This window comes from Mixophyes fleayi, chromosome 9 (assembly GCF_038048845.1).
Source record: "Mixophyes fleayi isolate aMixFle1 chromosome 9, aMixFle1.hap1, whole genome shotgun sequence".
NCBI classification, from domain to species: domain Eukaryota; kingdom Metazoa; phylum Chordata; class Amphibia; order Anura; family Limnodynastidae; genus Mixophyes; species Mixophyes fleayi.
This window is the reverse complement of record NC_134410.1, coordinates 64,739,493-64,755,014: the sequence shown is the minus strand read 5'-3', so window position 1 is coordinate 64,755,014 and position 15,522 is coordinate 64,739,493. Positions and strand designations below refer to the sequence as shown.

Here is a 15,522-nt window from a genome sequence, read left to right as displayed (position 1 = left end):
GAACTATAGGTGGTACATTTGATAGTAGTATTTGACAATAGCAAAATATAAACAAAGACTATTTAGCTACAAACATTAAAATATAACATTGTGCCACTGCCTTCTGAAAATATAAAAGATTGTTTGATACTATCTGTTGTATGCATACAATATTGTCTATTGATATACCCTGCTATTTTTATCAATATCACTCAGGGGCGGATATAGACTTTTCTTTTAGGGAGGGGCAGTTTACAGTCTACAGTCACAGCACCTCCCTTCTCCAGTGCCGACTCCTCTCCTTCTCCAGTCCCGACTCCTGCCCCTCTCCAGTCCCAACTCCTGTAGACCCTGTGCCCTACAACACTATGGGGCTGATCCAATTCAGCCACGTTATTCTAGGAATAATGCGGCACTAGCAGTATTAACGTTTATACAGTAATTTTAACCCAGATTTCTGCTTGCGGCTCCCGCAAGAATCAACGTTAACGCTTACCGTACTAACGGTAATAATGAACACTATTACCGTAGTAATTGTTACCGTAGTAACAGTCAGGTTTGTTCATTGCTTTATGTTAAATAAAACACTATATAGCTATAAAATCACAATAAGAGCAACAAATAACAGATATGTATGCCCCATCATCACACTGCTGCCCCCTTTCATCCCACCTTCACCACACTGCTCCCACCTTCACCACACTGCTCCCACCTTTACCACACCACTGTTCCCTTCATCACACTGTTCCCCTCATCACACTGTTTCCACCTTCATCACATGGCGCCATCTTCATCACACTGCTTCCACCTTCATCACACTGCTCCCACCTTGATCACATGGCGCCATCTTCATCACACTGCTTCCACCTTCATCACACTGTTCCCACCTTCATCACACTGCTCCCACCTTCATCACACCACTATTCCCTTCCTCACACTGTCCCCCTCATCATACTGCTTCCACCGTCATTACACCACTGTTCCCTTCATCACACTGTTTCACTCATCACATTGCTTCCACCTTCATCACACTGGTAATTCCTCCCACACTCCAATAACATACTAGTAGGTTAATTGGCTGCTATCAAATTGACTGTAGTCTCTCTCTCTCTCTCTCTCTCTCTCTCTCTCTCTGTCGGTGTGTGTGTGTTAGGAAATTTAGACTGTAAGCTCCAATGGGGCAGGGATTGATGAGAGTGAGTCTTTGTACAGCCCTGCGGAATTAGTGGCGCTATATAAATAAATGATGATGTTCCAGGTATAATCCATCAATTTCCATTACAAATTCCTTAACCACATATAAATGAGCTTTAAGTAACCCATGCTTGGGCTTAGCGGCAGAAGTGGATGGACCCAATAATGCCTTTTATTTAACAATATATAGATGAAGAACAACTATTATCGATACCCAGAGCCGTAACGACGGCGGTGCGGGCGGTGCGACCGCCCCGGGCGCAAGCCCAAGGAGGCGCAGCCACCCGATACCTGCCTCTGTGCCCAGAAGCAACCACGGATCCAATCCAGCTCGCCTACAAGCAAAAATTCATTAGCAGCATCAAAAGCAGTGCAGTGGAGCGCATGTGCGTTCCACCGAAAGCAGGAAGTTCGGCATTTGGAACGCATTTGCGTTCCAAATGCCGAACTTCCTGTTTTCGGTGGAACTCACATGCGCTCCACTGCTTCTGATGCCGGGAAATAATTGTAACCATCCGGATATAACTTACCAAAGTAAGTAAGTAATTTAATCAATCCTTCTATATTTCCAAGTTACTGGAGTTCATAGTATGATTGTTCAGTGGGTACTGCATATTGCTAATTGTAATGGTCAGTGGGTGATGCCAACTGTTGATTCTAATAGTCAGTGGGTGATGTCAGCTTCTGATTGTTCAGTGACTGTTGCTGGCTATTGATTGTTGAGAGGGTGATGCCTATCGCTGATTTTATGTAGGTGATACCTGCTGCTGATTGCGCAGCCTGTGATGCCAGCTGCTTATTATTCAGTGGGTGATGTCTGTTACTGATTATTTAGTGTGCTGTGCTCACTATTGACTGCTCAGAAGGTGCTGTCTGTTCTTAGTTATATATTGCCATAACCTATAGGTAGATGCCTGTACTAGGTGTCAGCAGAATGTAAATAAGAATGTTCGGCAGAGCCATAACGACTGCGGTGCGACCGCCAAGGGCGCAATCCCAAGGGGGTGCAGCCGCCCAATACCTGCCTCTGTGCCCATAAGAAACCACGGCTCTAATCCAGCTCCCCTACAAGCAACAATTCCTTCCTGGCATCAGAAGCAGTGGAACGCATGTGCGTTCCGGGGTAAATGCATGGTCCTCTAAGGAACCCACAGACCGCAAGTGCAAATACTAGTTAACCACTGTGTTTGACATGTGGTGCCACTGGTATTTAACCCAGTGCCATATATCTATATAGATATATCTATATAGATATAAATATATATACATGCATTTGGCTTTTCATGCATTTGCAAATATGTGTAACAGAATATTTTCAGTAATGTGCCAACCACACCCCTACATTAGGTTGGCCACACCCACTCGGCAAATGTCACTCCCACTTAGATGGGGGGCGCCGGTGCCCTGTCTCGCCCAGGGCACTAAATTGTCTAGTTACGGCACTGTCGATACCTATTTGGCTATTAAATATTGCAATTAAGGCAAGACAAATCCAGAAGCTGTATTTCTCCTCTCTGGTAATAAGCAGCCAAGATCTGCAGGTCACACCAAAGTTACATGTGTCCCGTCGAATGCACTGAAAATGTGCTCTCAATGCGTTATTAATGCATCAAATTTTTAGTTCAAATAGGTCAAATGCAAGTTAAAAATCTATGTGCGGGATTGCAAAAGCACTGTGGATACATGTTAATGAGCCTTAGATATACATTAGTTTCATAATGTACATTTAATTTTATTTTTTGTATTGTAGATTTGTATTACTATTGAATTTCTTAAGTTTATTTAAAAAACTAATAAAAGGACAAATGCTTACGATTTCTTTAATCAAAATGAATGCCAATATTTTTGTATGGGAAATGTTCCTTTAAAAAGGAAATCCAATTATCCATATATAACATTTTTGCACCTGTCCAAATTTACTGTCAGGTGTGCAAGCAACACAAGCTAATTGTGGTGATAAAACTAAACAAAAGTATGTAATTTGTACTGTCTGCCTACTATTTCTAGTATCACAACTGACCTCTATTAGTTGTATAGAGGGTTTTCAGATTGATGTCACTTCTGGGTTGTTCACAACTCTGGAGACAGCAGTGTACTGGGGGGGGGGGGGGGGTGTTCAGCCCAATCGCCCCCCCCCCCCCCTCCCGTATCCGCCCCTGATATCAGTTCTATGTACCATTAAACATTGTAAAACGACATATCACTAGAAAATTTACAAGCAAATGCAACATTAGCACCATATTGCTACACATCATGGAACAGTGCTATCATTACATCCTTAATGTGTTCTGTGGCACCAGGGTTACACTGTCAACTAAAACATTTTGGAACTGCGAGGGAAAATAACTGCATAACTAACTAATCTAGCTAAACTTTTAATGCCCTACTATCAATTTTCAGGAATAACATCACCAGTAATCGGTACTATTACAAGGTCTATCCATGCCTTGGTTTATCTAGGATTATTTTTGTTTAATCGTGCTTCTGTAGACTAAATAGGTCCATATTAAATTAACCACTAAATTGAGACTAATCAATACCAGATATAATCACTTTCTTTCTATACAATTATTTATATACCATTCCTACAGCAACAATTTGGGAAGTTCTGGAACTGAAAGTCAAAACAGGGCTTCACTGTGCATACACTGGGCCTCGTAGATACTCAGAAGATGGAGCAGATGGACTAGCATCCCCATTACCACTTACTACAAAGTCCCAAAGCAGGTACATGGTCTGCTCCCATAGTAGTTCTGCAACTTATCTCATGTCTGCTGACAAGCAGAGGAAATGGGTAACCCTCTTAAAAACAAATATTAGCTATAGCATTGAAACAGATACCTAATGGGAAAAATACAGTCCCTGGTGGATTCAGTACTGTGAATTATAAATAAAATAAAGAATTGAAGGATCTGATCTTCCTCTCCACATCTGCTTCACCACTATACTGGCTACCTGTGTCCTCCAGAATCCAATTCAAATTATTCACCCTTACCTACAAAGCCCCCAACAACACCACCTCTTCATATCACGCTCATTCTCCTTCCAGCCCTCTTAGATCTACCTCTGACCTGCGCCTTGTCTCGTCTCTGGTAACCACCTCTCATTCGCGCCTTCAAGACTTATCCTGTGCTGCTCCCTACTTATGGAATTCCCTACCATTCCCAATCAGACTTTCCCACAGTCTTCAATTCTTTAGATGGTTTCTAAAAACCCATCACTTTTTTAAAGCTTACCTTATCACTAGTAAAAATATTCACACTATTACGCCCCCACAGCTGTCCCAATCTCTACTCTAAACCACACTCGCTCCTCTTGTTTCAGCTGTGCCCTCTTCAAATTAGAATGTAAGTTCTCTAATGAGCAGGGTCCTTTGTTTTCATGTCAGTATTTATTTTGTCTGCCTTGTATGTCCTTGTTTTATGTATGTCCTGTTTTCCTACTGTACGTTGCTGCAGAACACTGTGGCGCATTACAAATATACTCTAATAATAATAACAAAAATAATCTGTAGTTTATAGAGACAACTATAATTTTCTCTGCATTGGATAGCTGTCACTATAATGCATTCTGTATTGTATTAAAATCACAAGAATGCTTTCTTTATAGTTTAAATACCCCAAGATCTCTCTCTGTATTCTAAAGCAGTCATTAGAATTCTCTGTATATTGCATATCCGTCAATCGAATGTTTTGTCACTAGAATAGTGCATGAATTGAATACTAGTCAGGTGGGACTGCAAGGATTTTGTAATTTGTTGTAGCTTTTTCACATAACAATTTTTCTCAAATTTTATAGGCTACATAAAACCAAGTCCATGTTAGACAAACCATGTCCGCAGGAATTTTGTCACACACATTTTTCCTTTGTGGCTTGCTGGTAGAAGAACCTGGGCCACTTACTTGGGTTTGTGGTTTGAACCCAGGCCAAAAGGTGCCCACCATCCCCTGCACATCAATATACTTTAAAGTTATTGTTTGGGGGGTTGGCTTGATTAAAAGGGCATGTGAAAAACCTCTACAACAACTTCTGTAACTATGAAATTATATACTTGCCTGTCCTTGAAGACACATTTAGGATCTCACCGCCGTGAAATAAATTGGATGAAATTTTGAGCTCTAGCAGTTGTGCGCATGTGCGAACTATATTGCAAAGGAAAAGGGACAGAAGGGACTGACAGAAGTAGACTCCGGAGACGTGAGAGATAGTGGAGAAAATAGTGATTGCTGTAGAACAGACAGCATCTGAGACGTTTTAAGTGAAAATCTACTGAAGACCTAGCGAGAGCCATGGAGATGTCAGAGAAGGATGACAGCGAGATGAAATCACATGAACACTGATGGGGGTAAAGGCAGCAGGAATGTACAGAGCGTGCTAGAGGAACATAGACATATAAGGCAGAGAAAGTGGGAGAGAGAGAAAGAAAAGAAAGTAGCTAAAACACATTGGCAAGACTAGAGAGAGGTGATCGGTGGATAACACTACAACAACAGGACTGGATAAGGACAGATGACACTGGTGACCGTCAGATAAATTCTCTTCACTGGAGCAACCCGACTTCACAAGAACCTGGGAGACTCGGCTTGACCACTTACTGAAAGGCACCAATTTATGGGTCAGGGGCTAAGTTCGAGTACCTGGGTGGGAAAGCGTGTAAGATACAGAGGTAGGTAACCTGTGGCTATACAGCTGTGGTAGAACTAAAAGTAGCAGCATGACTTGCTAGCAGTGGCGTACTCCAACTACACCGTAGAGTGACTGTAGCAAATAATCGATTTACATCTATCGATTTACTAAGCTTAACATCCTTATAACGACCTCAAACTGTTCTGGTGTGCACGTCAAAAATGTCGTATATGTGTGTAGAAGAATATTCAGGCAGAGACTTATAGTTCTACAGCTGATGGATAACTATAGTTTCCCTACATACAATTGTGAATAATTATTGTGACCTATGTTAGCAGTTAGAGTTTAGAGTTATTACTAGTTGATATAATTATTTTAAATACTTTCACCTTCACTAGCTCTGGATGGGAGTACAGATAAGAGAGTATTAAAGATAGATTTATAAAAAATGACTGTATACGGATAGAACGTGACGAACCAAGGTATACAGGTGCAACTTCAGTGGGTGTCTATACAATGTGAATTGCAGTGTTATCATTATAACATACATTAATATGTGTTACATTACAAGTGTGCAGTGAACTGATAATCTGATGATAAATACAAATGCTAAACGATCATTTAGGCTAATAACCTAAACCAATGCAAATGTATAACTTGTAGTTAATTACACTTATAAACCCGTATTTCCAATCAGTTAGGGATGAAATGAGATTGCAGTTGTAATGTGTTATTTTAATACTGACTGTACTGCCTATCCTGAGTGACAGCTGCTTTGTATCACAATGGACGGCCTGGGTCGTATTGCTGCGAGTTTAGGTACTACAGACCAGTACTCAAACACGTTTCTGTCAAAAATTAATATATTACTTTTATTATTATTGAAACGTCCTGGGTCCTTTAATTATATGGGCGTCCGTTGCATTATTGACGTGGATATCTTTCATTTTATGATCATGTACACAAATAAATATATATATATATATATATATATATATATATATATATATATATATATATATATATATACACGGATATATGTGTATATACACGCACACACACACACATATATATATATATATATATATATATATATATATATATATATATATATATATATATATATATATATATGTACATACAATAGGTGTATGCCCAGAGAGTCTCAAAGGTATACTTCATATCAAAGCTGTACAAGCAGACTTGTGAAAACCACAAAACTATAGTGATCCAAATCATAACTAGGGAACATTCTTCCCATTCTGGCAGGAAGTATTTTCTCATGTAAGATAATGTTCTAATGACCTAATTAAGGTTAAGTGTTAAGTTTGATATGTAAATTCTTCCTCTTCCTTCCTCTATCTCTTTCACACCCCTAGTTACTCTTTCAGAAAGTATATTTAGGCATCTATGGTTTATACTGTTTACATGTATATGAATTTGTTACAGTTGCTTGGTGCAATTAATACACTCCATACATTGTTAATAAAGAAAATAAATCACAGACTGACCTATAATAAGCATAGAGTATGTTATAAATCAATCTGTACACTAAAATTTAATTATGTTGCTGTTATAGCCAAAATTAGTGGATTTTCTATTGATGAACTAATAATGATTAGATTATGATTAGACTAGAAGCGATAACAAATAATTTTGTTTATTGTGCACTCTAAAATAATATAATTCAGCCCATGTTATTGCAATTGAGCAATACATTGTTGAAGCAGGAGCAGAACATTATCACACTTTGAAATGGTTCAGATTGTCAGATATTCTGTAGGCATTTGTAAGGTGTAATATGAGCTCAGAGCTTATTTTGAGATAAGTATTACTTTAGAGTAACTTTTAATGATGAGGTATTTCCACCCCTAAGTGTTTATGGTAATTTACAGTGGTGCTTGAGTATTTTTAGTCACATGCAAAAATGTCTGCAGTTGTTCAGGTGACCATGGCTGGTTACAAACTACAGTATTTTCAGTCGATTATGGGGCCAATCACATAATAAACGACTGTTCGACCTGATATCGCATTAATGTGTACGCTCCAATGATGAACATTTATCATTCCAAAGCACATTGTATCCTTTTATTTAATTTTTAAACTGAACTAAAAATCTCATTCAATGATGGAAGGATGTCGTGCTGATTCTGCAGTGTGTATGCACTCAGGACGGGCAGTGTCCATAGAACTCTATGGTGTGGAATCAGTGGCGCTATATAAATGAATGGTGATGATGATGATGAGTGTGCAGAGTCACAATCTTTTCAGTCGGTGGTTATGACAAATGAAGAGCACAGTTCTGATGGTAAATCATGTAAAATGTGTTAAGTGCGTACACATAAATCATCATGCTGATCGGGACTTTTTTTTCAGTCGTTGGTAAAATTGTTAACAATATCGCATCACGAGAAAATTTCTGTAGTGTGTACCCAACTTTACAATCAAAACAAATAAATGTCAGAAGAGTAGTAGTTCTGCTTAGTTGCCCAGCTTAGTCAACTTGTAGTTCTACAAAATTTTCCTAAGATGTACCATACAAAAGACCAAGGGGCACATTTATCATAAAGTGAAAAGTAGTTTTCAATCCTTATCGCAATGATAAGGATTGAACTACTTCTCACATTTATGTACAGCCGTGCATAGAAACAGCAGTTCCGAAAAACTGCTGTTTCAGTGATAAAAAAAACCATACTTACCCCCCTCTTCGGAAGCGCTGTCTTCGGGTCTTCTCTTCACTCTTCAAGTGCGCATGTCCAGTTCCAAGAACTGGACATGCGCACACAGATCCCCTCTCTGTCTCTGCAACGATAGTTGCAGAGAGAGAGCTGTGAGTGACAGGGAGGGATCATGTGATCCCTCCACACATGCGCTGTCCAGCTCTGCTCTCCGGAGCAGAGCTGACAGCATTAGATTTTCTCAATTCGGATGATGTACGCCAGCTGCAGCTGGCGTACATTAACATGACAAGTTCCCGAAAAAAATGTTTTTTCGGGACTTGTTAGATTGCGGCCAGGAGCAGTCACCATTCTGTTGAATGGTGACTGTTCCCAAAAACGAAGAGGAATGCAAAGCAGCAGATATCCATGATATCTGCTGCGATGCCCCCTTAATAAATTTGCGAAGGACACTGTGGGACTTTAATTACCCGTTAAAAGCACTACCGTGCTTTATTAAATATGCCCCCAAGGGTCATCAATTTTGATTGGAAGGGGGTTTTCGCTGTAAGGGTGGTTAAGCTATGGTATCCGTACCGTATGTTAGTCGCAAATTCACAAACAGACAAAAAACTGAGCCAGGAATTTATATCCAATTGTCATTTTGGGAGTCAGGAAGGATTTTTTCCTGATATGAGGCTAAATTGGCAACTGTCTTACTGGATGTATTGTTTGGCTTTCCTCTGGACCAGCACAATTAGAACTTATGAAAAGTTGAACTTCATGGACGTTTTCAACCTGAATAACTATAGGGCTCATGCGGAGTTGAACGCAATTTAAGTTTTTGGCATATAATACGTTTTTTTTACATCTCAGCATGTGCACAAACCCCTAATTTTGGAACTAGTGGTTTGTGCGCATGCTCAAAAGTAAAAAGGCGTATTTACTGCCAAAAAACGTAAATTACATTCAATTCAGCATGAACCCTATGAAACTGTGCAAGATGTTGTGTAACTGCAAGTACCTGAGACTTGTCTTGCCTTGTCACTCCTAGTATTGCTGGATAAACTTATAGGTCTCAGAATGACCTAGCAGCCCTTGCTTGTAGTTCAATCTCCTAATTCCTGATAAGGCATTATGAGAACAACTAGTGAACCACAGGTTGCCTACATCTAAACAGTGCCTCTTTATTAGGAAATAAATATTGCAAATTTCTTAAAGTATGAAATGAACATGCTGATCACAAGATAAATACACAGAATGGTGAAGTTACATGTTTAAATCTTGAAAGTCTTGTTTTTCTTATAAGTACAATACCTTGCAAAGGCAGTGTGTAACGCAGTAAATATTTGGAGAGACAAAGTCATGTTATTAACTAGTGGACTGTTTAACTTTGTATTGTTATTATGGAGCGAGAATTTAAAGGTACACGGAATGATATAAGGTTGTACCAGAAAATGAATTATAATATAGATATTGACTATTAGAATTAGGAGCAAAAGCAGCTAAAGGGTTCAAATTTGCACTGGACAAACCATGAAAAGAATGTAGGTAATGTCCCCTCCCAGCTCTTAACCTGTCAGCTCAGATTTAAATTTACCCCACACCCCCACCCCTGCTTCATAACATGGTTTTACCAATGTGTAAAATTACACCTTCTAACTGGATTTACTCAAAACTCTAAATCAGGTCAATTGTATGAAGCCTCACACTATTATCTTGTAACCATAGAGTCATACTGTATATGAACATTCTAGAAATTATTGCCAAATGTATGTGATGGTTAATCTACCTTTTTATAAAATAGAATATTGTTTAAATGCATACTTTAGTAGTGTGGGGAATAGTTATACCGTCATCATACAATCGTCATATCTATAAAAATTGGAATTGGAACTCTCGGGGGTAAATTTACTAAAACTTCTAAAAAAGAAAGTGGAGGTGTTGCCATAGCAACCAACCAGATTGTAGCTCTCATTTATCTAGTACATTCTAGAAAATGATGGCTAAATTCTGATTGATTGCTATGGGCAACACCTCCACTTACCTTTTTAGATGTTTTAATGTTTTAGTAAATCTTTAGAGTCTATGTAAGAAAATTATCAGAGCTATTTCTCAAATGATATATACTTTATTTGAATTTTTTATGTATTTAGGTTATGAGTGCTACACCCCAGAATAAGTAAACATCACACAAAAAAGAGGTAAAGAACAAGCATTCTGTTTAGGAGTTGGTGTAGTTGCTCAAGTTACATGTAGCCATTGAAAGATTAGTAGTAAGAGTTGCACAAAAAGATAAATAGATGGACAGGTAAACAGTGAGTGAGAGATAAATAGTGAAGACATGGGCATAATTACTAAGATATATAAAATGGTGTATTCACAGCACTCTATTTCCAATAATATTCAATACCCTATTAGCGTTTCAGGTGTAGACATTCATTAAATCATTTATATTTCAACCAAATGCATTTTCTTTTGTCAATGCTGGAATTCCTGTGGTTTGTCTCTTGTTCTGACAGCTGTTCATAGGGATCTCACGCGTGCCTATGCTCAATGAGCCATGTGAAACCTTTACTGAGAATCTGCTGGTTATTTCCATTCTGCAGGTTCAAGTCCTGATCAAAACTTGAGGACAAAAAGGAGCTTCTAGGACCATCCATGAAATGCTTATCAACATGAACATGGGATCAAAAGACAGCAACAGTGTTTGTGACCATTCTCCTGTCCAGTTCAATGACATTGCAACTTCAGAGAAATTCATTGCTCCCAAAATTCCAGCACCCCCTCCTCCACCTCCTCCAATCACAACACTCTCTGAACCCCCAAGTGGTCTGCTTCAAAATTGTAACCCAAAGCAGCGATCCCGTTTGAGGAACTTTAACTGGGAGGCTATTCCACCAGAGAAAGTTAAGGGTCGATCCAGTCTATGGAGTACGGAAACATTGCAAGGAGATCTGCAGCTTGACACTAGGACGATGGAGGAGCTATTTGGAAAGCAGGAAGAAGTCCAATTAAGACACTTTAATCCACGTCGGTCCATTTCATTAGGAGATACCCATATGAATAAGGTAACGGTGAGGAAAGCCTTAGCCTAACTAGCAATACATCCATCTACCTATCTATCTATTGTTTATTAATTATAGAAACTAGTGTCATATACACACTTTTGTGCATACATTTGTGTTCCTTAATTAAGATTTATCACACACTACATAACTTTTTTTATGATTCACCATCACATTCAGTACTGATTTGGCAACAGTTTTAGAGTATATGGACTTTTGTGGCCAGGTGTGAATTTTGACAGCTGTCACAATAATGCTGTGACCATGTGCAAAGGTTTCCACCTGCCTAGACATTTCTGACAGCCAAGCCTAAAATAAAGTTACCTTTTATAACTTTCATTTTATATATATATATATATATATATATATATATATATATATATATATATATACAGAGAGAGAGAGATGAGCTCAAGCTATTACTCCCTGTTATCAACAGTTATCAGCAAAAAGAGGTAAGTTAACGGTTCAATGCCGTATTGAAGTTTCCATATCTTGATAGAAGTTAAATTTGTTGCCCACGTTTGTAAAAGCCCCCTGTTAATTAGTGTTCTCCATATAGGTTAGATCGTGATCTCTCCCCTGAGCCCCCTGTCATCTCCTTATATTCTCTGTGTGTTCCTGCTATATGCAGTATTATACAATTAATTCCTGGAGAACTAGTGTAGTCACTGATTATAAGTTAACTGAAGGGGTCTCAGGGGAGGAAGGTCTACCTAATTAAGTTGACTACAAATGGACCAATTCTGCAGCTCAGCACAGTGAGAGGATTAACGTCACACTGAGCAGCCAGATAAATTGTGAATATTGTAGTCAAAAGATAACCGAACACACAGGTTGATAGCAGCCATTGGTGAGGCACTAACAATAACATTTTATTGAAGGATATTTGATATTTTAGGTAAAATTTTTATTTGTCATTGAAAGCCACTGTTGTCCCCTAATGTAATTTATTCTAGGATTAGACACCTTTTATTAGTCTTAATGACAAGGCTGGTATGCTTAAGAAAAATAAACCATCCTATATGCATTATCATATATTTTCAAATTTGTTACCATCCCAAAATGATTAAACTTATAATGTAAATATTTTCAGTAGCTCATTTATATAAGCCAAGCTGCAATTTCTTTAATGGTCTTTCTAAATGGAATCCAAAAATACATCATTTTGAATACATAAAATTATTTGTTATATTTTCCTTAAATAACTAAGTGAATCCTGCAACATATATAATTCTCATAAAATGGTTGCTTCCATTGAATTGTTTAAAAAGAAGATAAAATAGCATACACAGTGCATAATATGTACTATCCGCATTAGTAGATGCAATATAATGTAGTTATTACAACTACATACATAGAGTTGAAATAATTTGCTCTAGTAGTGGGCAAAATAATATATTAAAAAGCACACAAAGCCACTATTTGATATAATATAATTAGTATATACCAAAGACTGAGCTGAATAATATAGTGCCTATGGTTAATTAAATAAGTCCATAATTTTCTTTTACTCCTCAGTTTGCCATGTTAGTTAGGGTAGAGGTGCTTCTTCTAGATAAAGAGTGATTGACAGTATGACAGACTTGCTTTGCAGAAAGGCACTGTGTGGATTGGTCGATCCATAGGCACACAGCCAGTGATGTCACAGTAATTCAGATTGCTATATTCTCAGTTTTCAGGCAAGTGGAATCCCACTAGGACATTATTGTAGAATATGAGATAATATTCAGCTGTCTGTAATGAAGGGGGAGGGGTGTGAGACTTTTTTTTTAACAGAGCTGCAGTGGAATATCAAGCTAACATTGAACAACGTATTTTATCTTCATGGTTCATATCCTTTAACCCATCAAAGTACCAGTATTCCCAGTAAGAGAGCTGTACTGATGAATAGACTGTACCCTAATTTCAGGCAAATAATCAGAATGCATTGTAAAAGCATGTCTGAAGCTAGCAGAGATATAGCTATTTTATAATTTTGACTATATTTGGCAATTTAGACAAAACTGGCCCAGAATGAGGTGTGTGGGTCACCCATGTGACTATACTGGGTACAGAACCATTTAATGGTCAGTGTGTGACCACCTTATTTCACAGGAAAACTGAACGTGGGAATGGCAGTGAGTTGCAGAGATAAATTGGTTATGTTGGTCACTCCCTAGTTAAGTGCATGTGACCAAACCACCACATATCCCTTATAACCTGTTCTCTAATTTGTGCATTCATCTACAAAATGTGCTCAGCAAAAATGCTGCCAAAAGCAACAACCTCCATCTCCAACTGCTTTGCTCATATAAAAAGATAATAAAGGCCAGTCCATCACGCTGCCTTAATGAGAGTGCTCAGCAGGTGGATTTGCATCATGAGTGCATTTGAACGCTATTTTTGATAATATCCCAAATAAGGAGATACACACATCGTTCAGTAACAGCTGGAGAGCCACAAGTCGCCTAAGCTTGCTCCTAACCTAAATTATCTAGCCTAAAATAATTGCAGTTCATTCATTCAAGGGTCTCCTTTTATAATTATGTTGATAGAGGCTTTAGTAAATAAACCCCTTAATCCCATAAATGTACTTGGCTGTGTACTAAATGAAACAATTCATGACATGCTTCATTATAGCACATGTGCCACATCTTCTGCTCATATTTGCCACATTCTTTCTTGCTGAAATAAGATACTTGCTCTTAACCAAGTTATTATTGTCAAGCACCCAGTAGTCAGTCTGTCTTCTTAACCCTTTTTCAAAACAATTTGTTATTGCTTTTAGTTTCATGTAGGAGCAGCAAATAGCAGAACAACATGTATCAGACAGAACCAGCCAATATATACCAATGTATAACACATGACTTACTGCAACAAAACAGAAATCAATTCCCCAGATCAGTATACAGTTAAGTGAGATATTATGTGGAACTAATAAAATGTTTGTATGAAGGAAATATAATTTAGAACCGTGCTTAATCTAGAAAGTCTTGGTAAGACGGAGATCACATGTGTGTGACTTATGTCAGTGATTTCCCATAGGGATGCACTGCGGTGTGACATGTGCGGGTGGCGTGTTATCCCAGGCACACATAAAGAGGGCTCCCTATGTGCTCTATTGTTCAGGACAGTGCTGAAATTTGTGTCAAAATGAGGAGGTTTTTGCTGCTCCTATATGAAGCACAGGTTTGCGGTACAATCATTCACAATGTTGTTCTTGGCATGAAAGATGTTATGCAAAGGGAGTTATTAGAAAACAGGCTCGTACATGAAGATGTTGCAGACAGGCTGGTACATGAAAAGCCAGGATGGATGCTAGAGACAGGTTGTGCAGGTGTGACATCTTTGTATTTAAATATTTCTTTTATGTTTGGTCATTTACTTTGCAGGTCTTTTTGCTTGATTCAAGAAAAAGCATGAATATCGGCATCTTCCTCAAACAGTGTAAAAGGTAACAATAAACGGCTCCAAATCATTTCACAAGATAATTTAATAACATTTTGTATTTGCTTCCCTGTATTGGTGTAAATGAACATACTCCCACATTGTGTGACAAAGTTTTTGTGTCATTCGGAAACTGGTAAGTGTTTAAGGGCTTGTTCATAGCAATGAGGTTTTCATGTGATATTTGAGCACTTTAAAACTACAGTGTTTTTCAAAGAAATAAATGTTGATGGATGTTTTGAAGTAAATACGGTAATCTTGTCTTACTGCAGTTTTGCTCCCATGTAATGTTTGTAAGTGTTTTGTTTTAATAATGGAAAGAGGAGGAAAGTAACACAATGGATAAATAAATACATTTTCTGCATTTTTAAAATAAATTTGTGATGTTATAATGCTTATAGATATATATAGTAAAACGCACTTTAAAGCATTTAAAACTAAAATACTTATATAAACATTTGGCTGAATTCCTAATTTTGTTATAAAAGATTCTGCCAGTTCCCTAACCATGGACGTGTAGTCTAGTAGGAAGCCTGCTATGCACCAAGGATCACTGTAAGGGAGTAATG

The 15,522-nt window shown here is 38.1% G+C and overlaps 1 protein-coding gene across 1 annotated transcript in view; it reads left to right on the top strand.

Annotated features, from left to right (window-relative positions):
• The first annotated feature begins 5,339 nt into the window (after window positions 1–5,339).
• LOC142100711 (uncharacterized) overlaps window positions 5,340–15,522 on the top strand; it is a 102,148-nt gene continuing 91,965 nt past the window's right edge. The window contains exons 1-3 of the mRNA XM_075184454.1: window positions 5,340–5,839; window positions 11,066–11,527; window positions 14,899–14,960. Of these exons, the coding sequence (XP_075040555.1) occupies window positions 11,123–11,527; window positions 14,899–14,960 (467 nt within the window). The 5' untranslated portion in view covers window positions 5,340–5,839; window positions 11,066–11,122. The remainder of the gene's footprint in view (window positions 5,840–11,065; window positions 11,528–14,898; window positions 14,961–15,522) is intronic.